General features: G+C 36.6%; 1 protein-coding gene across 1 annotated transcript in view; it reads right to left on the bottom strand.

The window, feature by feature from the left end:
• LOC134612809 (stimulated by retinoic acid gene 6 protein-like) overlaps positions 1-25,926 on the bottom strand; it is a 218,338-nt gene that overhangs the window by 86,357 nt on the left and 106,055 nt on the right. Inside the window, exons 8-9 of the mRNA XM_063457254.1 lie at positions 21,187-21,306; positions 9,941-10,008 (exon numbers count right to left, since the gene is read on the bottom strand). Of these exons, the coding sequence (XP_063313324.1) occupies positions 9,941-10,008; positions 21,187-21,306 (188 nt within the window). The remainder of the gene's footprint in view (positions 1-9,940; positions 10,009-21,186; positions 21,307-25,926) is intronic.

Here is a 25,926-nt window from a genome sequence, read left to right as displayed (position 1 = left end):
ATGAGCTGTTGCCCTCTTGATAATGTAGGCGACCACCCAGCAGATTGCATAGCAGACACAAAAGTGCTGTTAATATTGTTTTTATTCATCAAGTTGTCATTTCCACTCTGTTTAATCTAACCATGTGCAGTGATCCCTGAATAGCAGGAGCTCTAGTGGTAATCTATAGGCACACTAAGATTCTAAAGCCAGACTAAGTGTCAGGATTACTGTAGATGCCCAAAACACAGAACTTAAGTAGATAATAAGAAAAGACCTAAGACGTATTACCGGGCCTTAGAATGGCCGGATTTAACGTATAAAGGCAAAAAAACACAAGACAGGGTAAAGACAAGACATAGAAATAACGTTAATGATGAACAAGCCACGGGTCAAGGAATGGAGAAATCAGAATAGTCAGGAGTCAAGCCAAAGGTCAAGGAATACAGAGATCAGATAGTCAAAAAGGGAAGCCAAGGTCAAATACACAAGAATCAAAACAAGGAACGTGTTCTTGGATAACCAATATGGAAACCACGACAGGGCACAAAGAAAAGGACAAAACAAGCTTATATAGTCTAAAGTGCTACCTGATTGGCTGCAGGGAAGAATGTGATCATTGGCGTGTATGTGAAACACTGTCATGATAATTACAGAACTGGCCCTTTAAGGGTTAAACAGGGAAAATCTTATATACTTCAAAGCTGCAGCGGCCGGCGTCTCTAATGTTTAGAGAGCCGAACGCTGTGAGAGGAGGAGGAGCCACCACAAGGGGTGAGTGATGGGCGGCATTCCCACAACCATGTGGGAATGCCGCCGTACCAAGACATGCCCGCCGGGTATGAGCGGACCCGGCGGGGGCGGGGACCTGACAGGTAGGAGATCTGCGGCATTCCCTTTAGTGTGTGGGAATGCCGCCGCAACACTAAGGCATGAGACTAAGTCAGACACCTCCATGCCTGTTTCGCATTGTCTCCCATGTCCACTGCATGTTCTTTAAATGTTTGTATAGCCTTCAGTAGTAGATTAGACAAGTTGGCATTGACTACAGGGAGTGCAGAATTATTAGGCAAATTAGTATTTTGACCACATCATCCTCTTTATGCATGTTGTCTTACTCCAAGCTGTATAGGCTCGAAAGCCTACTACCAATTAAGCATATTAGGTGATGTGCATCTCTGTAATGAGAAGGGGTGTGGTCTAATGACATCAACACCCTATATCAGGTGTGCATAATTATTAGGCAACTTCCTTTCCTTTGGCAAAATGGGTCAAAAGAAGGACTTGACAGGCTCAGAAAAGTCAAAAATAGTGAGATATCTTGCAGAGGGATGCAGCACTCTTAAAATTGCAAAGCTTCTGAAGCGTGATCATCGAACAATCAAGCGTTTCATTCAAAATAGTCAACAGGGTCACAAGAAGCGTGTGGAGAAACCAAGGCGCAAAATAACTGCCCATGAACTGAGAAAAGTCAAGCGTGCAGCTGCCAAGATGCCACTTGCCACCAGTTTGGCCATATTTCAGAGCTGCAACATCACTGGAGTGCCCAAAAGCACAAGGTGTGCAATACTCAGAGACATGACCAAGGTAAGAAAGGCTGAAAGACGACCACCACTGAACAAGACACACAAGCTGAAACGTCAAGACTGGGCCAAGAAATATCTCAAGACTGATTTTTCTAAGGTTTTATGGACTGATGAAATGAGAGTGAGTCTTGATGGGCCAGATGGATGGGCCCGTGGCTGGATTGGTAAAGGGCAGAGAGCTCCAGTCCGACTCAGACGCCAGCAAGGTGGAGGTGGAGTACTGGTTTGGGCTGGTATCATCAAAGATGAGCTTGTGGGGCCTTTTCGGGTTGAGGATGGAGTCAAGCTCAACTCCCAGTCCTACTGCCAGTTTCTGCCATACAATTCATTCATACTTGGATAATTCATGAACTCAAACCTGTCTATAGAGATCCACATAATAATCCAAAAAACTTCAACAGTCATCAAAGCTCCAAAATGTAAGCTAGTGAATTAAAGACGTGGTAAATAATTGGAGGTATACTAAAATACATTATATAAAACTAGACTAAAATAAAATATAATCACTATCCAGAGAGCAATGGAAGAATGTTGATCCCCTCTCCCCTTTTGTCTATTCATTCTTCCCTTCATCTTTGTTAATACCTAAGGATTAACCATAATATTCTTACTTATAGGTACTGTGGAAAAAATGCCATTGTTTTAGCAGCTGAAACCCTGCTCTTTCATACTTATTGCATGTTTTTTTCTTTATTATATGTCAACAGAACTTTAACTGGGTAATCCCAGTTGTATCTCACATTTTCTTGTGTTAATATTTCAGTGACAGGTCTTAACTTGAGTTGTTGTTGTTGAGCATAGTTAGAGAGATCATTCATTATTCTTAAGTTTTTGAACTTTTTGTTGTTTTTATCCCTATGATTCCTTGCTTCTATATTTTTCCCTTATATATATAGTTATGGGAACAAACAATTATGTCTCTTGGGACATGTTCTGGTATTTCTGGAGGTTTGAAGGTGTTGTGGGCTCTGACCAGTAGAATTTATTTTTCACCATTGTCACCAGCTACTTATTGAAAGATATCATACAGATAATCCTCTTCTGATACTCCTCTTATTCTTAAGTTATTTTTCCTTGAGCAATCTTCTAACTCTGCCATTTTTTAGATTTTTTAAGATCTGGGTATTTATTATTCAAGGTTTCATATGAGTCTTGTTGTTGAGATATGTACAATGTTAAGGCTTTTACATTTCCTGAATCTTTTGATTGAGGGTTTTCTGTAATGGTAACCAATAAATAATTTTTTATTAAATCTCTGTGTTCTTCCAGTAACTTAGTTAGAAATTCCTTGGTAAATGACTCTTGATCCAATAGTGCGTCTGGAGATATTATCTCTGTTCTTTCCATTTGTTGTAATGTGATGTCATTGCCATCTTTAAGGCTCTTCTTAACTTGCTTTTGGTGGTGAACTTAATCTTTTTGGTATAGCTCTTTCATCTGTCTCAGGAGATGCATAATAGGATAGTAGGGATTTGTTTTGTGTCTTATCCTTATCTTCCTTATTTATTTTGCTAATTTTCAGAGCATTCCCCTTTTTTTGAGGCCACCTTTCTGCTTTTCCTTCCCTTTCCCTTTTCTTCTCCTCACTCTTCTCCCCTTTCCCAAGTCTTCTTTCCTTCTTCACTCTTCTTCTAATTTCTCTCTTTATTTAGATAGCCACTAAGCCTACCTGTCTCTGTATCTGTTTCCCAAGAGAGTACTATCCATTAAAGATCCTTGCAAAAATGTGCCTTTTTATCTTCCTATTCACTAAGTAAACGTATAACTGCCCAAGTATTTCTATATCACGTCTCTGAGTGTATAAACAGATTTGCAGTATAGGAACCACTGAGAAAAGAAACAAAGAATATAACAAAAAAATAATATATATAAAACCAAAACCAATCAATTTTTCCAAATCACCAGACCTCACCCTAAACAGGTATTAATACCTGCTTTCACTACCCTTGTTCCTCTTTCTCTTATTCCTTTATTTTCTTATTCCTTTTTAATTGGCCCCCCAAATACTCTTTTTTATTCTTTTTTTTATATGGATTTTTCCCCTCTTTTTCTCTTTCTTTCTTTTTCACTTTTAAATTATGATATGCTTTTATATCATTTTTTCTTATCTTTTTGTCCCTCTTGCCCCTATATGTTTATTGTATGTAGTCACGGTAACAGGTATGGTAGGGAGGGAGTATCTTTAGATGCAAATGTATACAGGAGTAGGGATTAAGTTAGGTAAATTTTTTTAGGGCTAGGTTTTTGACTTTTCTGTTCTTTATACAGTATTGCTCCCCCGAGAGTATTTCCTCTGCCACCGACTGTCACTTCATTCAGAAGTGTACCGTCCACGTCTGATCATCCCTTTAATAAATCGATACCACTGTGCCAGCTCTAGGCTCTCTACGGCGTCTCCTCACTGCTATCCTCGCAGCCCCCCTTTCATGTTCACGCTCCTATACTGGACATGCCCTCACATCATCATGTCTCGTCCTGATATTAGCCAAATTTTGGCAGGCTGAACTTTTAATTTCATCAGATTTGTGCAAAATAATTCATACATGGTCAAAATATATTGAAATTATCTCATGTTGCACATGAAAAGATGGACATGCTTGTGGTTCCTATACAACGCCTCTAGATTTTGGGGTGGCCTGAGAGCCCAATGGGTGCAATCTCTGGCTCCCAGGACATTGGGTAATTCTTCCTTATGTAGAAATCTGTCTTCTTTGTATACCAACCTTCACTGGTTGAGGGAAAGTAAATTAACATCTGACAGTGAGTCCTAAGGGCAGCAATTACGTTTCTTGGATATTGGACAGTATTTACAGCACTGATGAAATTTAGTGTACCCTTTTATTATATGGACATTTGGAAATTAGGAATTTCCTATTTAAATTTTATATATGTTTGACACATACTTTTTCTCATTTTATTTTTGGTTTATGTTCGCTCTATTATTGTTTTATATGCTTTTTTGCCACTAATTCTTACTGATTTGGTTAATGTATTTATATTTATAGTTGGTCTTCAATTGTATTGCCCTGTTTTAGCCCTTGGTTTTTGCTCCTGGTTTGTCAATAGTTTTTCTATTCATTTTTGTTAGTTTACTTTCTTGTGTGCATGTGCAGTGATTGTATGAATTAGTATTTTTTTATTATTTCAATCAATATTGGTTGACATTGCCTTAGAACTGGCAAACTCTACTTTGAATTCAAGTCAGACAGGCTAAATAATGTATACCGGTAAGGTGCTCTGGAATGTTGGATCTATATCTATGATACTTATCACAGATATGTAGATAATACTTTTGCACTTAATTGGTAATGCTGCATTAATTATAGCTATGAAACTGGCTAACATACATTATAACTATTAACACAAATAACACACATTACTCCTGCCATGGTCTGCAACACATAGATTTTGATTACTGAGCATAGAAACATAGAATGTGACGGCAGATAAGAACCATTCGCCCCATCTAGTCTGCACAATTTTCCAAATACTTTCATTAGTCCCTGGCCTTATCTTATAGCTAGGATAGCCCTATGCCTATCCCACGCATGCTTAAACTCCTTCACTGTGTTAACCTCTACCACTTCAGCTGGAAGGCTATTCAATGCATCCACTGCCCTCTCAGTAATGCTTCCTGATATTATTTTTAAACCTTTGCCCCTCTAATTTAAGACTATGTCTTCTTGTTGTGGTAGTTTTCTGCTTTTAAATATATTCTCCTTCTTTACTGTGTTGATTCCCTTTATATATTTAAATGTTTCTCATATCCCCCTGTCTCGTCTTTCCTCTAACTACACGTTAAGATCCTTTAACCTTTCCTTGTAAGTTTTATCCTGTAATCCATGAACCAGTTTAGTAGCCCTTTTCTGAACTCTCTCCAAAGTATTAATATCCTTCTGGAGATACGGTCTCCAGTACTGCGTACAATACTCCAAGTAAGGTCTCATCAGTGTTCTGTATAATGGCATAAGCACTTCCCTCTTTCTACTGCTAATACCTCTCCCTATACAATCAAGCAGTCTGTTAGCATTTCCTGCTGCTCTATTACATTGACTGCCCACCTTTAAGTCATCTGAAATAATTACCCCTAACTCCCTTTCCTCAGATGTTGCAGTTAGGACTCTATCAAATATTCTGTACTCTGCCTTTGGGTTTTTACATCCAAGATGCATTATCCTGCACTTATCCACATTAAATTTCAGCTGCCACTGCTCTGACTATTTTTCTAGTTTACCTAAATCATTTGCAATTTAGCTTATCACTCCTGGAACATCAACCCTGTTACATTTAATCAGCAATAAAACATACCTTACCATCAAGACCTTCTGCAATATCACTAAAGAGAATGAGGTCTGTAGCGGGAGAGCGGGGATCTGTACAGCAATAGCTGCCCATTCGCTAGTTTTAGATTACACTGAACAGTTGCTGGTTGGTCACTGTTTAGTAGGCATGCCCCACTGTTTCATAGACATGCTTTCACTGTTCGATATGAACTTACTGTTTAGGTGATATGCCTACCCCAGGGCTTCCAAATAGGTAGATCCCCAGATGTTGAAGAACTACAACTCCCATGATTCTTTGCACACATTCAGAATACCGTTAGACAATGCATTATGGGAGTTGTAGTTCTACAACATCTACCTTTTGGTCAGCCCTGGCCTACACTGTTCAGTGTAGTCTTTCATGTTTTTGCTGTTGAATCAATTGCACATTTTAGGGTTGCTTTCTATATAAATGCTTTCTAAATAATATTGCACATAAATGTAGATATTTTTTAATGGAAAATATACAAATTGGTTTGTATGTTTAAAAATTACCTGAAAGTTGAAGCCACTCGAACCAAAATTTATTTTCTCACACTAAGTCTAAAATTGCTCATATGAAATCACTACAAAATGTTAAAAGGCTTATTGGGAGCTTAAAAGCCATTATTATAACCTTTTGGCTGATATTAAATCAACCCCTTTTTTCTCTATTCTATTATTTATCTATGCACAGAAGAACACTGCTAAACTAATTTGACATGATCTAACCTTCATGAAATCTTATTTACTCCTACTAAAAGAGGCCTCAATTTAATTGTGTTGGATAAGCTTTTAAAATTATTTAAGATTTTTGGATACACATTTAAAGTTAGCATTTAAAGGTATCAAAAACTATCATATGTAAAAATGTAAAAATATAGTTAAAAAATATTTTTCATAATGGTAAAATCATTTTAAAGGTTAATCCAAAATAGTAAATAATTAGAAAAGCTTATCAAACTTTATTAAATGAAGCCCTAATTTTTTAACAAAATACCTTACTTCACCCCTTAACCCCTTCAGGACGGAGTCAATAGTGCACGTTCTGATCAAAACAAAACATAAACAAAAACTGGAATTTGCGCTTTATGTCTGTTCACCCGTAGTTCCCCTCTTTCAAATTGTATGCACCCACACTTATTATATATCATTTTGTTATATATAATAAGGAGAAACAGGGCTTTAATCAATCATTAACTATTCATATATGGGACATAATTTATTATGAATAAAATTACAAAAAATGTGAGAAAATAAGATTTTTTTTTTAAATTTGCATTTCCGTCTGACATTTTAACTGTCAATGTCATAACACTGTTAGGTTTTACTGCAAACAAATGCACATATTTGTAATCAGCGATGTCTCACAAGTACAACAGTACCCCCCATTAACAGGTTTTATGTTGTTTTGGAAAGTTACAGGGTCAAATATAGAACATTCCATTTTCAAATTGAAATTTTCCAGATTAGTAATGTTACCTTTGAGACGGTGTGGTAGCCCAGGAATGAGAATTACCCCCATAATGGCATAGCATTTGAAAAAGTAGACAAGCCAAGGTATTGAAAGTGGGGTATGTTTAGTCTTTTTTAGTAGCCACTTCATCACAAACACTGGCCAAAGTTAGCGTTCATATTTGTTTTTGTGTGAAAAAAGCAAAACACGAATATTTGGCCAGTGTTTGTGACTAAGTGGCTACTAAGAAAGACTGGACATACCCCACTTGCAATACCTCGGGTTGTTTACTTTTGCAAATGGTATGCCATCATGGGGGTAATTCTCATTCCTGGGCTACCATACGCTCTCAAAGGCAACATAACCAATCTGGCAAATTTCAATGTGAAAAAAATGAAATGCAAGCCTTATATGTGACTCTCTAACTTTCCAAAACACCATAAAACCTGTACATGGGGGGTACTGTTATTCTCGGGAGACTTCACTAAACACAAATATTAGTGTTTTAAAACAGTAAAACATATTACAACAATAATATAGACCATAAGAGTGCCGTTCGCTTGTAAAAAATGCGAAAAATGCGTCAATTTTATTTAAAATATCATCGTTGTAATACAATTTACCAGTTTGAAACACTAATATTTGAGTTCAGCGAAGTCTCCCGAGTAAAACAGTACCCCCTATGTACAGGTTTTATGGTGTCTTGGAGAGTTACAGGGTCAAATATAGTGCTTGCGAATTAAATTCTCTGCACTTTCTCCCTGTGTTGTCAGGCATGTCAATCAAATTTTAATTAATCAAATCACATAATTACGTTAAAAGATTATTTAAATATACACATAGAATTTTAATATATATGCATTTATAGGTATTTAAATTCTACGTGTATACTAATGTAATCTTTTATGTAATTATATGTATTTATCTATATATTTGCGGTTATTTGTATTTTATATATAGATAGATATATATAGAATGTCATTCTAAGTGTATTTTGTTACCGATATATATATATATATTAATAACAAAATACAGTTAGAATGAAATTACATATGCATATATAATTTATATAAAATTTTGTTTCAATATTTTATTTATTTTATTATTTTATTTATTTATTATTTTAATTATACGTATTTATATATAATATATATGTACATCTATTATATATATAATATATATACATATTATATATATGTAACGTCATTCTAAGTGTATTTTAATATTAATATATGTACTTATATTAACATTAAAATACACTTTGTATGACGCTACATATATATAATATGTATATATTATATATATAATATATATACATATTATATATATATATATATAAAAATATATTTAATTTATTTTTAAACATGTTTATTAATTTTTTTTTACACCTCCTACCAGCAGGGGGAGTGTCTGATATTTCAAACAGTCCCCCTGCTGGCAGATCCATAGCCAGCTATAGGGGGCCATGTGATCACTCTTTGAGAGCGATCACATGGCCCCCGGGGGCCTCATTTGCCGGAAGGGGGCTGCCTGGGCTCTCAGGCAGCCCCCCAGAAGAGGATCGCGGCGGAGGCAAGTACACCTCTTCTCCTGGGGGCTTAAGCCGTTACGGCGTACCATGCCGTCGCAACGGCTTTAAAGCCCATTTAATGCGTGACGGCATGGTACGTCGTAACGGCGTTAAGGGGTTAAGGACACATGACATGTGTGACATGTCATGATTCCCTTTTATTCCAGAGGTTTGGTCCTTAAGGGGTTAAAGGAGCACTATAGTGCCAGGAAAACAAACTCCTTTTCCTGGCACTATAGGGTTATTAGGTTCCTCCCCCCCTCCCTCAGGGCTGAAGGGGTTAAAACCCCTTCAGCCACTTACCTTGATCCAGCGCCAGGCTCCCTCGGCGCTGGTGACTTCTCCTCCACCTGCCGACATCAGCTCCGAATGCGCATGCGCGGCCAGAGCCGTGCGCGCATTCAAACCGCCCATAGGAAAGCATTAATCAATGCTTTCCTATGGGCGTCCAACGTGTCCTCAATGCAATTTTCGCTGGATTAACCCGCAATGTAAACATAGCAGTTTCTGTAAAAATGCTATGTTTACAGCTGCAGGGTTAAAACTTGGGGGACCTGGCACCCATACCACTTAATTGAGCTGAAGTGGTCTGGGTGCCTATAGTGGTCCTTCAATACAGTCCTTTAATAATACTTTGATTTCAAAACCACAGATGTGAAACTCGCAAGCAAATCATTAAAGTGATCTCAATAATTTTTTAATTATTCTAATTAAGTTATTCTGTTTGTCACATGTTAATAACTACAGCCATTTGTTAGTCAAATTTCTTAAATTTTCATTTACTACCAATCTCAAATTTACTACCAATCTCTAGATTTTTACACACTGTTAAATAACTTATTTAGATTTTAAACTACGCACCTCCTAATAACCAAGATCGGCTGTGTCTTTTAAATGAAATATAAAAACAATTCCCTTCTGGAGTAGTATCTGTTTTTCCATATTTTGCTAACAAGGGGTAATGGGTTTAAATCTTCTCATGGTATTTTATATCAGGAAAGAGGAATGAACAGTTTATAGTGAGCACGATAAAAAGCACAATACTTACTCTATAGGCTTCCTCAAAAGTCTCTTGACATGGTCAGCCTGATGTGCATGTAGTATGAGATTGTTGTCCTTTAAGATGGAAAATACTTTGTCATTTATTAAACAGTGATATGTACTTTCACAAATATCTACATAGCCACAGTAACTGAAATGCAATATTTAACAACAACATATTTATATTCCATGATAAAAAATAGTATTGAAGGCATCTATCTCATAAACAGTATGTATACTGTATGATATAAAGGTTTATAACATATCATATCATTTATGGAGAGAGGCTTTTTTCTTTCATTTATCTTTTTTGATTAAAAAGGAACCTTACATGGTTAATACTACAAATGTATTCTCTTTTCTACCTCAATGGGTTTGTTGTTTAAAGGTGGCAATCAGATCTATAAGACTAGCCATAAGATCTTCCATTTTTATGGAGGGAATGAGGGGGGCTTAGAGAAGAGGTTATGATAGGGGTCATCAACCCATGGGAGTTAATTTTGGGGACTTTTCTCCTTTTTTTTTTCTCTTCATTTTTTCTTTTTCTTTTTCCCCCTCTCTCTCTTGCCTTTTGGATGTTTGATTTTATCCCAGCGGGCTCTTTCTGTCTCTCTATAGCGTTTGTTCTCTCAGCTCAGTTAGATTATTTTATTAAACCGATGCGTGAAATAAATAAGAAAGGACCTTTAGTCTTAGGCTGCTTTTGATGCGGAATACAAAGTATACAGGCAGGTTCAATTGGCGACCTCCGCCAAGGTCTCGAACCAAGTTCGTTCGGCGAAACTTAGGTTTATCCGCCACTGTTAGGGGAGGTAGAGTGAGGAGTGGGGATTTTCTAAGTAGGTAGATCCTTAAAGAAGATGATTGTATCACAGTACTTGTTTAGTGTTTGGATGAATGGGTGTGAGTGTGTATGTTATGTTTTCTGGGAGGTTCCGAGACGTGGGGTTTGGTGGTTGGTTTGGTTCTCCATGAATCTGAGGATTATTAGTCAAAATGTCCAGGGTCTAAATACAGTGGGCAAAAGGAGTATAGCATTTACATTTTTTTAGGGGTAAACCAGATGTTATATGTATTCAAGAAACCCATTGGCAGACTAATAAAATTCCCTTTTTTGGCAATAGATATTATTCTAATCCCTATAGTGCCACCTACTCGAAAAATAAATCGAGAGGGGTTTCAATAATATTTAATAAAACTCTACTAATAAAAGAAGAAATTGTCATAAAAGATAAAGAAGGATGGTATCTATTATGGGCAGGCCTGATTAATTCTCAGAAATTTACAATCTTAAATATGTATGCCCCTAATAAAGGGCAAATTACATTTATCAGTCAGACATTGAAAGTAATGAAAAAATTCTTTATGAGAACTCTGGTGGTCTGCGGGGATTTCAATTTACCTTTGGATCCAACTGTGGATAGAAATTCGATAGGAGAGATAAAATCGGATCGTCATTTAGTCCACAACTCCAAAAAGTTTTATAATTTATTACTTAAATATAATTTGTATGACAGATGGAGAACGTTGTATCCTTTAGAGAGGGACTATTCATTTTTTCCTCACAGACATAAAATGTATAGTAGATTGGATTATATTTTTATGGATGGGCAGAGTATTTCTAAAGTTCAACATGCAGAAATAGGGGTAATTACGTGGTCTGATCATGGGTTGGTTGGAGTAAGTTTGGGCTTAGACTCTCCCGTTAAGAATAATAGATCATGGAGAATGGACATAGAATTACTAAAGGACCCGGAAATATTAAAAAACCTAAAAAACTCTTTTTTTGCTTAATTCTGTATGCGCTCTCCTTTAGAATACACTGATCTGTCACAACAAATAACCCACTGACAGGGGGCACCTGTCATGGGATGGAATATATTAGGCAGCAAGTTCTTGAATTTCATATGTTGGGAGTGACTTTGACAAGGGCCAGTGGTGGCTAGACAAATGGGTCAGAGCATCTGACAAATGGCAAGTCTTGTTGGATGTTTCTGGTATGCAGTGGTTAGTACCTACCAAAGTGGTGCAAGGAAGGACAACCAGTGAATCAGAGTCATAAGTACCCAAGGCTCATTGATGCACGTAGGGAGTAAAGTCTAGCCTGTCTGGTCCGATTACACATAAAAGCTACTGTAGCTCAATATTCTGAAAAACGTAATGCAGACCATGACAAAAATATGTCAGAACACACAGTGCATCGCAGTTTGCTGCGTATGGGGCTGTGCAGCTGCAGACTGGTTAGAGAGCCCATGATGACTCCTATTCACTGAAAAAAAGCAGCTTAAATAAGGACAATATAGAATTGGACCATAAAGCAATGGAAAAAGATTGATTAAAATCTTATTTTTGTTAAGCTCTGGGGGATGGTCAGGTGCAAGTGTGTCATTTACCTGGTGAAGACATGGCAATAGGATGCACTATGGGAAGACAGGCCAGCACAGGCTGTGTTATACTCTGGGCAATGTTTTGCTGGGAAATCTTGGGTCCTGGTATTCATGTGGATTTTACTTTAACTCCTACCTAGAGATTATTGCTGAGAGGGCTGGCCTTAGGCCTTTGGGTGCCCTTTGCAGAAAATCTCCACAGCGCCCCCCCCTTCCCATTCCCCCTCCCCCCACTCCTCCCCCCACACCCTGTCACACACACACAGGCAGACAGCCATACACACACACATGCAGGCAGTCACACACAGACAGCCACACACAGACATAGAATGTGACGGCAGATAAGAACCATTCAGCCCATCTAGTCTGCCCAGACAGTCACACATAGGCAGTCTCACAAACACATACACACACACAAACACACACAGGCAGAAAGCCACACACACAGGCAGGCAGTCACACACAGACAGCCACACACAAACACACAGGCAGACAGCCACACACACACACACACACACAGGCAGACAGTCACACACACAGACAGTCACAAACAGTCAAACACACAGACAGTGACACACACACAGGCAAACAGCCACCCACACACAGGCAGACAGTCACACACACACAGACAGTTACACACACACACACAGTCACACACACACACACACACACACACACACACACACACACACACAGGCAGACAGTCACACACACACAGTCACACACACAGACAGTCAAACACACAGACAGTCACACACACACAGTCAAACACACAGGCAGTGACACACACACAGGCAGACAGTCAAACACACAGACAGTCACACACATAGACAGTCACAAACACACAGACAGTCACACACACAGACAGTCACACACACACAGGCAGACAGTTACACACACAGGCAGACAGCCACACACACAGGCAGACAGTCACACACACACACACACAGGCAGACAGCCACACACACACACACACACACACACAGGCAGACAGTCACACACACACACGCAGATAGTCACACACACACACACACACACACACACACACACACAGAGGCAGATAGTCTCACACACGCACACAGGCAGACAGTCACACACACACACACACAAACAGGCAGACAATCATACACACAGACAGTCAAACACACAGACAGTCACCCACCCACACACAAAAAAAGGCAGTCACACACACAGGCAGACAGTCAAACACACAGGCAGACAATCACACATAGTTACCTCTGTTCCTTGTGGAGGCAGACAGGCAGTGCAGCTCCTGGATTCTGGTTGTTGGGGGAAGCAGGGACTCCTTCCTGCTTCCCCTGCAGCAGTTACAAGGCATTTTAGCTCCGCCCCGCTGCACGTTAAGCCCCACCCCTGCCACATGGTAAGCCCCGCCCCTACCGCAAATAATTTTTTTATTTTTATCCCCGGCCGGCCATGTGTGAGCTGTGTCGGCCACAGGGCGCCCCCTGCTTCATGGCGCCCTGTGCAGCTGCACACCTCACACACCCCTAAGGCCGGCCCTGGTTGCAGACCACATATACCCCTTCATGGCAATGGTGTTCACTGATGGCAGTGGCCTCTTTCTGCCACACTGCAAAAATTGTTCAGGAATGGTTTGAGGAACATGACAAAGAGTTCATGGTGTTTCCTTGGTCACTAAATTCCCTAGATATCAACCAATTGAGCATGTGTGGGATAGAAACATAGAAGCATAGAATGTGACGACAGATAAGAATCATTCAGCCCATCAAGTCTGCCCAATTTTCTAAATACTTTCATTAGTCCGTGGCCTTATCTTATATCAAGGATATATATGCTTATCTCACACATGCTTAAGCTCCCTCACTGTGTTAACCTCTACCACTTCAGCTGGAAGGCTATTCCATGCATCAACTGCCCCCTCAGTAAAGTAATACTTTCTGATATTATTTTTAAAACTTTGCCCCTCTGATTTAAGACTATGTCCTCTTGTTGTGGTAGTTTTTCTTCTTATAAATATACTCTACTCCTTTAGTGTGTTGATTCCTTTTATTTATTTAAATGTTTCTATCATATCCCCCTGTCTTGTCTTTTCTCCGAGCTATATATGTTAAGATCCTTTAACCTTTCCTGGTAACTGGAACAACAAATTTGATCCATTTAGGAACCAGCAACTTGCAGGACTTAAAAGATCTGTTGCTAATAACTTTTCTGTTAGGGAATTTCTAAGCTTTGTTCACTTTTTAAGATCATTGTACATATGCATCTTTTTATTTTTTCACATATTATTCACGAGCAATACTGGGACTTTATATAAGATGGTATAAGGAATCAACAAAGCGCTTGAAGTAGAACACAAGCGTATTCTCTGATCTTCCGACTGATGGAATGCAACGCCATACGTGCACATGCGCACAGGAACGGACAACACACAAGAACAAGGTCTGGAATGCATTTTGCGAACACCAGCTACAGCAGGGACCATTCGCAGCTGATAGGCTCACGGTAATCGTGGGAATGGCACCCTTACATTTAAAACAACGCCGGACGATACAAGATGAATTACACTATACAGGAGATTAGATTTCAATTATTAGCCCTGAGGAAGTACGATTTTGAGCGGACAAAACGCTTAGGGTCAGGCCACTGTAGGAAGCTTGTATTTGGTTTATTTACTTTTTGTATTTTGTTTTTACATTTGTATTTGCTTTATTTAGATTTTATATGTATCCAATAAATTGCCTTGTTAATTAAGAAGCAGTACTCCTTATCCTTCACAACGAAAATCTGTGGATGATGGCTGGGGATCGTACTTTATGGATATGATTTGTCTATATATCACTTCAAACTTGTAAGTGTGATTTATTTAAGCGCATAATTAAGTCCTTAAAGGGACACTATAGTCATCGGAACAACTTCAGCTTAATGAGGTTGTTCAGGTGAGAACTATAGCTTCCTGCAGCCTTTCTCATGTAAACACTGTATTTTCTGAGAAAATACAGTGTTTACATTGAAAGCTAGGAACACCTCCAGTTGCAGTCACTCATAGTGAACCAATGGGACTACTGAGTTGATGGAGGCATAATATGCCTCCATCCACTCAGATCTGCTGTGCACGAGCATCCTGTGATTCAGTATCTCCTCCCACTGCATGCAGACACTGAACTTTCCTCATTGAGATTCATTGATTCAATTCATCTCTATGAGGAGATGCTGATTGGCCAGGGCTGTGTTTGAATCATGCTGGCTCTGCCCCTGATCTGCCTCCTTGTCAGTCTCAGCCAATTCTATGGGGAAGCACTGTGATTGAATCAGGCTATCACATGTCAGCAGACTGCTTGTTTTTCCTGAGTCTATCAGCATGCAGATTTACAGCTTCTGGCTTGAATACAGTAAGATTTTTACTATATTTATGGAGGCATGAGGGGCTCAGGGGGGCTAGATGGTCGTGTTAACACTATAGGGTCAGGAATACATGTAGTTTCACTGGTGATTATATTGTCCCTTTAACAGTCTACACTTATTGTGTTTTTCTTATTCTCTCCTCCATTTTCCCTGTTGTGGACCTTATACCATCTATAAATCATTTGATATGCCTACAATCAATATTATTTTGTGAGTGTAACCTTGAACACTAGAATATTGGTGTGATTAACTGTACTACTCTATGAGTTTTATTTTTTCTTTACTGTAGATTTTATCCATAGCCTTTCAATGTTACATTATATATATTTTTTTTTATTTACAGACAAAAACAAAAATACAGACAATATATGCATTAAGGTTTCCTCGTGGGGTAGAAGTATCAAATAGTGCACATATATAAAGTAAAAATGACAAACAATAAGTACAGCTGTTGGCGAATGACTGTTACCATTGACCATGTCCTTGTTAGTACTACAGCAGTACTCAAAGGCACAAACATTTAAAGTGAAAAGGATGTTTTTTGGCATGGAGACCGTCTCTAAGTGGCATACAGATCGGGGCATCATAATTCCTTTTTCTTTTTTTTTCTTTTTTCTCTTTTTCTCTCTCCTCTTTGCCTTTTCTCCTTTTTCCTTCTCTTTTTTTCTCTTTTTTAACCAATTTCCTGACTTCTGAAATCTTTAAATCTTTAAATATTACCCTGGTTTTGTTTAGTTAGCCATTGATTCCAAATTATGTTATATAGGAATTGTTTCTGTCTAGCTAAGTAATACCCCTTTTCCATTAAGCATTGGTGAGAGATCTGACTTATAACCCTAGGCCATTGTATTACATCTTGACTTTTCCACTGCCTTGCTATTACAATCTTCGTTGCCAGTAATATTTGTATTCTCAAGGCTTTGTTAGAAAAATCAAGATTGTCCAAACCTAAATGGAATAGAGACGTTTCTGGTGAAATTTGAATTGTTGTTTCCGTCAGTTCTGAAATTCAAGCAAATATTTTCCGCCAAGTACTCTTAATGTTATTACAAGACCACCGCATATGAACTAGATTCCCTGGTTTATTATTACATTTCCAGCATATTTGGTTTGCAGTAGCTTTGAATTTCTGCACTTTCACTGGATATAAGTGCCACCTATATATAATTTTAAAATTTAGTTCCTTCAGTGAAAGACAGTGATTAATCTTTTCTATTTGAATCCAACTATCCCACCATTGTTTCTTATCTATTTGAATTGACATTTCCTTTCTCCATGCCTCTAGAGCTTTATATTTTATTGTAGGTAGGCTTAATTCTAACAAATCGTACCAAGCTCTTACGATTTTTTTGTTCGAGTTGTTGCTTATTAGTTTGTCGAATTAATATTTTTATTTTTTTTCCAGGCTTCTGATCAGATAATATTTGATTCTAATTATGGAAACATTCTCATTCATTGTACTTCCATACTCTTGTTGAAGTTGCCTAAAAAACTTGAGATTATTTTTAAGATATAAATCTTAAATTCTTAGATTTTTTTTTTTTGAAGGCTTGCTGGCAGCAGGAAATCTAGAATATTGTATTCCAAAATTTCTAGTGGAGAAGTCATTGCGCATTTATCCAAAATTTGCATATTTTTTCTTAAATTGAGACAAATCTTCCATAATATTAGACAAGACCAGAGTTAGCTTTCAGCAAAATGTTGTTAATTTCTGGTGGTTTACACCAGAGTAAAATCTCCAAATTATCTAGTTTCATTATGTAATGTTCTATTTTATACCATTCTTGATTTTTGGGGGGATATCATTAATATTTGATGAACATGGTTCAAACTGTTCGCAAGTTGATATCTAAATATATCCGGGTAGTTCATGCCTCCCTGGATTTTTTTTTGGTATTAATTATCTCGATATTCGCAGTCTTTTATTATGCCATAAAAACTTGTCCACCAGTGTTTGGAATAGTTTTTTTATATTTAATCGGCACTTTCAGGGGAATCATTCTAAAATTATAAGACCATGTTGGTAATATGTATGATTTAATCACATTTACCCTACCCATCCAGGAAACAAAAGTATCATTCCAAGATTTTAATTTCAAGGTTAATTCTTTAATTAGGCGTGAAAAATTGGTTTCCGCTATATTTCTTATTTGTTTAGGGATATTGATTTCTAAATATTTTAATCCATCATCTGACCATTGAAAAGTGTAGGCTTGTTTTAATAAGGCCTCTTGGGATAAGTTTATATTGTATGATATGGCTTGGGATTTTCCCATATTTAGTTTGTAATTAGACATTTTCCCCTATATATTTATGGTGTTTATCAAAGCCTTCACAGATGTTTTAGGAGATGTAATTGTTAAAATAATATCATATGCATATGCAGATAGTTTATATTCCAGCTTGCCTATTTCCACTCGCTTTATATTACCTTCTTGTCTTATCTTTTGAAGTAGCGGCTCTAGAGTCAAAATATAAAGCATAGGTGCAAGAGGGCAACCATGTCGGGTGCTGTTTTTTATCTTAAAGGAAGATGTTAGAAATCCTTGACCTGAAATTATTGCAGTTGGAGATGAATAAATGGCCATTATTGTGTCGATTATTGAATTACCAAAATTACATTTTTTAATGTTTCTTGTAAGAATTCACAGTTGACCCTGTCAAACGCTTTCTCAGCATCCAGTGAAAGGACCAGCGTGTGAATAAAGCCCACTTGATTTTGATGTATTAGAAGAGGAATTATTTCGTTCAACCTCTCTGCCAGTATTGAGGAAGATATTTTGGTTGATAAGTGAAATTGGCCTATAATTCTTCACTCTGGATCTATTTTTATCTTCTTTAGGGATGGGCACTATTTTAGCTTGTAACATTTCACTTGGAAAATACATTTTCATTTTGATTTCATTAAATGTGTCTAACAAATATGGAGTGATAGAACCTGACATTTTTTTTATAAAATAAATTTGAAAAGCCGTCTAGACCTGGGGATTTATTGTTTTTTAATCTGGCTATTGCCTGTTGGACTTCTTCAATTTTAAATGGAGAATCTAATTTAGTCTTATGTTCTAAGTTCAAAGTTGGCAATTTGAGGTCTTTCAAGTATTTCTCGATCTCTGTTTTTTTAATTTATTTCAGCTGGGATATTATAGAGCAAGGAATAGTAATCCAAAAAGATAGAGCTACACCTTTCTCTGTAATGATTTTTATGATTCTAGCATTCGCCTGTTCCTTCCGTAATTGACTTGTTAAGAGTTGATTTGCTCTGTTTCCCAAATAGTAGCTTTTTTGTTTAAATCTTATCAATAGTCTATTTGCTCTCAGCAGCAATTGTTCTTTAATTACCTCTTTGATCTTGCTTATTTGATTTGCTATTTCTGTTTCTGGATTAATTTTATTTTTTATATTCAATTTATGTAATTCTATGTAGAGATCTGATTTTTTTTGTCCTTTCTTTTTATATTGTATCTCCATCTTTATTAAGTGACCACGGATGACACATTTATAGGCACACCAGGCCATTAGTTTATTTTATTATTCACGTTTTCTTTAAAAAAATTATCTGTTCCTATCTCCTAATTTTTTTTGATTGTTAGGAGGTTCTAAAAGGAAATCTTTAATTCTCCATTGATTCCTATCCCTCGTATATGAGGTCTTAATATTCAATGTAAGCGGATCGTGATCAGACCAGGCGAAAGAGCTTAAATTACTATTATGACAGGTCTTGATTAAGTCTGCAGTGGTTAAAAACATATCCAACCCTGAATAAGATTGGTATTGTTTATATGTAAAGTCTAAATTCAATGGATTCAGGGTACGCCATACATCATATAACTTAAATCTTGCTAACGTCTCTTGAAATGATTTTGCTAAGCCTTTGGATGCGGGGTCTGGTTTCTTGCTTTTTTGTAATTTTCTGTCTAAGGCGGGATCTGCAACGCAGTTAAAGTCCCCCATGCATACAAAGGCCCCTTGAATCAAGTCAATTATTTTAGCCAAAATCCCATTCAAGAAATGCAACTGTCTCTTATTTGGGGAATAGATTTTCAGCAAGGAGTACTTTTTATCATTTAACATACATATTAGAAAACCTTTTTTATCTTCCAGCTTATATATTTCTTCATATTTCACTGTGTTTAACACGAGTATAGCTACCCCTCTTTTTTTGTGTTTTGTAGAGATGAATGTTCAAGAATGGGATAATATTTATTTTTTTAGTCTTGTAGCATCCGTATCTTTACAGTGTGTTTCTTGCAAACAACAAATATCGATATGATTTTTCCTTAACCAATCTGTCAGTGCTAATCTTTTTTGTGGAAAATTAATGCTCTGAATATTAAGTGTCATAAACTTCAAGTCATCTCCAATCATGTAAAATCCTTAAGGAAGTTTTTATATTTTAGGTCTCCATGCCAAACAAGAGTTATTCCGTAACATTTACAAAGATAAAAATACAAAACATTAAACACATAAAAGTGGCACTCCACTAAAAAACTGAAATCTCCCTGTATAGAGAGATTCATTCTCCTCCTACTATTTTTTTTTTCTTTAGCTATCGTACGTGTGGTACGGGAGATCTGTTTTTATTTTGTTTTCTAACCTTCTGAAGGAGGGGGAGACGGAGAAAAAAATAATAAAAATAACATTTCCCCTTTTCATTTCCTTTCCTATCCTTTTTTCCCTTTGTCGTGAATCACTCCATGTCTTTAAATACTAGAATTAATCTTTGTGTATATAATTATTTAATTCTTGTGTCTTTATTACGTCTTAAAGTGTATCGTTCCTTTCACTCTTTCCTGTTTTGTTGTGCCCTTTAATTCTTTTTTCCCCTTTGCTATTTCCTTCCTTTCCCTTTTCTATTTGTGCTCTAAATTATTTTGTATTCTTATTTTCTCACCTCTCTTTCTTTTTACCTTTTTCATTTCATCTCTCAATAATGTGCATGATTTATATGAATATGAACTTTTAATCTTTTTAGTAATGTGAGTCGTACAAATGCGATAAGAAGTGCTATAAACATTCAATTTAACTTATGTATAGATCTGTCCTTATATCTTCACTCTGTATTTAATATTTCATTATCCTTCTCTTGTCTTGGGAAAAAAAAAATTACATTATATTTAACATATTTTATTTCTTTATTATTATTACTATATTATTCATGCTTCCTTGTTTTACTAACAATTTTAAACTATTTTGTTAAATACAGGATACTTTATATTTGACTGATGGCATTTGGGTTGTTTCCTACTTATTTTGGAGAATATTAAGATATTGAGATTTTTACACATTTTATATATTTTATATATACATGGTTGTGTGATTAATGTTTACTGGTTCTTAGGTGATATCTCTACTACAAGGAAATTTGCCATTAGGCACGGTAGACACCTGCCTAAAGGTAAATGTCCTGTAGGGGGCATTTGTATTAACACTTCAAATAATCTTTAAAACAAACTATAAACATGACCTAATACTGTACCTCGTAGTCACCTTCTATCTTTTTTCTGCAAATAAATATGTGAACAAATCGGCACACCAAGAATAGCATACATAGCATGGATGGCCAATTGGAAATTACTCTTTCGTATTGCTTTAGATCCTACAAAGAGAAATACAATTATATTTATAAATAGCAGATTACTGTTCTTGTTGCATATAGCATGGTATGAATTTGACGGATGATAACAAAAGCCTTGATTTAATATTGTTGGATAAGCTTTTCAAATTAATATTTCTGGATAAACTTTTACAATTATTTTATGTAAAATATATGAAAATATTAAAATGTTTATATGTTTCCTAATATAATATAATTTTAAAAGTGATTACAATATTATTTGGAAAAATTATCTAGCAATATTAAAGTCCAAAAGTCAGAAACAAGGTGGGCTTGATTTAAGTCAAGTCAATTTAAATCACGATTTAAAGGAACACTATAGGGTCAGTAACACAAATATATTCCTGACCCTATAGTGCAAAATATAGCCCCCCTTAGCCACCTTAAAAATTTATAAAACTCACCTTATTTCCGCCGGCGCTGGCCCAGCCCCCTTGGTGACATCAGAATTGCAGATTTTTTGGCAATCCAATGCTTTCCCAAAGGGTGGGGTCAAACACTGTTTTGGCCAATCAGCACCGCCTCATAGAGATGCATTTAATCAATGCATCTCTACGAGGAAAATTCAGCATCCCCATGCAGAGCGTGGAGACGCTGAACGACACTGAGCATTGAGCCAGGAAGTACCTCTATTGGCCATCTGAGGAGTGGCCACTTGGAGGTGTTGCTAGGGGCCATGTAATCACTGCCTTTTCTTTGAAAAGGCAGTGTTTGCATGAAAATGTCTGAAGGAAATGATTTTACTCACCAGAAAAACTACATTAAGCTGTAGTTGTTCTGGTGACTATAGTGTCACTTTAAATCAGTTATTTAGACTCAAGATTAAAATTTTTAAACGTAAAGACTTGTTCTGGTTTTCATAATTTTTACTTTTGCAACTAGATGAAGATTTCATGTTTAAAATAAAACATTTCAGATTAGTTTAACAGTTAATAAGTATAGCTTCCACTATTCACCCGTGGAAAATATTAGCATAAATTTAGCTTTTCGGATACTTGCTTCCCTTAGGTCACCTCCCAACTTGGTGCCCATATACAACTATTGCAAAATACAAATCGACGAGGGATTCAGCTTGTATCACTAAAATATAAACATAAAATGCAGCATAGTGTAATAAAGTTACAATTTAAATATTAATTTCATGTTTCAAGGTTGTACTCACAAACTGATGTTTTTATTTTCAAGCCCTCAGGTTGCCTCCCCTTTGGTTAGGGGGGTTCCTCTTGTTGTTTGGTTCACACGCTAATTCCAAAATTAGGAAGTCCACACACTCCCAATGGTTGGAAAAAACGGGAATTTATTGGCTTTAAAGTAGAAAAATAAAACAATAAAATGCTATTACTGGTACTACGCGTTTCGTCTCCCTTAGGAAACTTCCTCAGGGGCCAAATATCAAATTACAGTTAAAACATCACATACACTGCCAAAACTTCAACAAGTGTACAAATTAGCCTATTTCCCCCTCCCCCCTCAAACCCTTAAAAATGCTCAAGCTGGGAGTCCATTGGTGGTGTGGTGGGCGTTGGTATATAATCCTCTTCTGATTGGGCTTCCTATCTGCAGTTGAAAGGTGTCCCAGCTTTTTCCATTTCATTCAATCTTTTTTTTCGCGGTAAGATTTTCTTTCCCGGATTTACTTCCGGTTCGGTGCACTTCCGTGCGTGCCACTGCGGCTTGATAAAAATGGCCGTGCGTTCCATTGGATTCGATGATCACTGTTTGAATTATTGCCCTCTGGTGGCCGCCAGAGGTAATGTCATGGATTTACATGACATTACAGTCCATATCAAAGCATATAGAAGAAAGGATAAATGAAAGGAGACAATATATTGATTTATATTCTTTTTTTCAAATCACAAATGCTTCCATCAATCCTTTTCATTTAATTCATCAGCTTACAATTGTCCTTTTATCATTATCCTCTCATTCCATTCTCAATATTAAATCTTGATGTATATTATTATTAATAACCCCTTTAAAAAAGGTATTTCATCGGATATATCCACACTATACCATGTTTTTCACCACGGTTGATAGTGACAGCTCTTTTTGTGGACGTAACTGTTCCCATCTGTCGGCTTAAAATAACATTTAGTTTTTATCTCATTTCCCTCTCCAAACAAAGTTAAATCCAGAAAGTGTATTTCGTTCTTGTTCCAAATTGGTGAAAAACACAAGTTATAGTCATTATCGTTTAGATAACCTACAAAAGATACAAATGACGTGTGTGTGCGCCTTTCCAAATAATCAACACATCATCAATAAACCTCCGCCATAGCACCAGATTCGCCACCCAGTCATGCCCACACCACACAAAGATATATTCCCATCTCCTCATGTATGTGTTAGCATAACTGGGGGCGAACCTGGTTCCCATGGCGGGCCCCGTGGTTTGTAAATAAAAACACCCGTCAAAATAAAAATAATTGTGTTTCAAAATAAATTCTACTGCTTTCCAAATGAATTTTTTTTTGTGTGATTAGGTAGATCTCTATCTTTACTCATGAAATGGTTAATTGCTTCTAACCCCAAAGTGTGACTTATCACCGTGTAAAGAGATGCCACGGGGGATTTCAAGAGGACAACTGACAAGGGTGAGACGTAACTGTTCCCACCCCGGCGATTTTATACAACAGGCAGATCATATAAAGAAAAAGTTGGTTAAAAAAGGTTATAACAAGAATTCAATAGATAAGGAAATTAGAATTATGTCAAGAAGGGAAAGGGATGAATTACTACAAGATAAAGTAAAAGTTAAGCAGGATGGAGAAAGATTCCGTACGGCTTTTATAACTCTATATACTACGGATCACTTTAAAATTAAGAAAAGTTTGAAAAGATATTAGCCAATCCTGTTGGAAGACCCCTTCTTGGGAGAGATATTGCTGAAAAAAACAACATTAATATATAAAAAAAAAAAAAAAAATTGAAAAATCTTTTGGCTCCAAGTTATGCCATAAAACGTAAACAAGAACTACAAAAAAAGGAATTGAAAGGGTTCAAAGGATGCAATAGATGTAAAACATGTTCTACGATTAATTTTGAAAATAATACACATTTTAAAAGTAACATCACAGGGGAAAATTTCCCGATAAAAAATAGTATTGGCTGCCTCACGGACTATGTAGTTTTTTTACTGCAGTGTGCGTGCGGTACACAATATGTAGGCCAAACAAAAAGGGCTTTTAAAATCAGAGCAAGGGAACACATTAATAACATCAAAAAAGATTTGAAATCCCTTTCAGTACTGAGCCACTGTAACTCCTGCCCTTTGTTTGATTTAAAAAAATTAATTTGTATAGCCATAGAAAAAATGTCCCCGTACTGGAGGGGAGGCAATAGAGATCAAAAACTGGCCCAGAAGGAAACATACCGGATCCACAAATTACAGACTCTTAACCCAAGGGGATTGAATGTTGATGTGGATCTAGTATGCTTCCTGGGCTAATAGATATAGGGTATCTACCTGGTTAGAAAAATATTTCCTTAGAGTAAAACTTTTAATGGCAAATCTCCAAAGGTAAAAGCAGGTTAAAAGAAAAAAAGATTTTGATGAAGCTATGTAAGATATACATATAAATAATATATATTTTTTGGATCCTAAATAGACAATAATACAACAATTTATTTAAAATAAGCACTTAAAAGGAGAGAAGTATAATTTACATACAAAAGTAAGTTAACATTTGGGAAATTATAGTGCTTATATATATATATATATATAGTGAAAAACATGGTATAGTGTGGATATAACCGATGAAATACCTTTTTTAAAGGGGTTATTAATAATAATATACATCAAGATTTAATATTAAGAATGGAATGAGAGGATAATGATAAAAGGACAATTGTAAGCTGATGAATTAAATGAAAAGGATTGTTGGAAGCATTTGTGATTTGAAAAAAAGAATATAAATCAATATATTGTCTCCTTTCATTTATCCTTTCTTCTATATGCTTTGATATGGACTGTAATGTCATGCAAATCCATGACATTACCTTTGGCGACCACCAGAGGGCAATAATTCAAACATTGATCATCGAATCCAATGGAATGCACAGCCATTTTTTTCAAGCCGCAGTGGAACGCACGGAAGTGCGCCGAACCCGAAATAAAGCGGGAAAGAAAATGTTACCGCAAAAAAAGATTGAATGAAATGGAAACAGCTGGGACACCTTTCAACTGCAGATAGAAAGCCCAATCAGAAGAGGATTATGTACCAACGCCCACCACACCACCAATAGACTCCCAGCTTGAGCATATTTAAGGGTTTGAGGGGGGAGGGGGAAATAGGCTCATTTGTACACTTGTTGATGTTTTGGCAGTGTATGTAATTATATGTTTTAACTGTATTTGATATTTGGTCCCTAAGGAAGTTTCCTAAGGGAGACTAAACGCATAGGACCAGTAATAGCATTTTATTGTTTTATTTTTATACTTTAAAGCCAATAAATGCCCTTTTTTTCCAACCATTGGGAGTGTGTGGACTTCCTAATTTTGGAATTGGCGTGGTAACCAAACAACAGGAGGATCACCCCTAACCACAGTGGAGGCAACCTGAGGGCTTGGAAAAAACACATCAATTTGTGAGTGCAACCTTG

This window comes from Pelobates fuscus, chromosome 5 (genome assembly GCF_036172605.1).
Source record: "Pelobates fuscus isolate aPelFus1 chromosome 5, aPelFus1.pri, whole genome shotgun sequence".
Taxonomy (NCBI): domain Eukaryota; kingdom Metazoa; phylum Chordata; class Amphibia; order Anura; family Pelobatidae; genus Pelobates; species Pelobates fuscus.
This window is presented reverse-complemented; position numbering and strand designations above follow the sequence as displayed.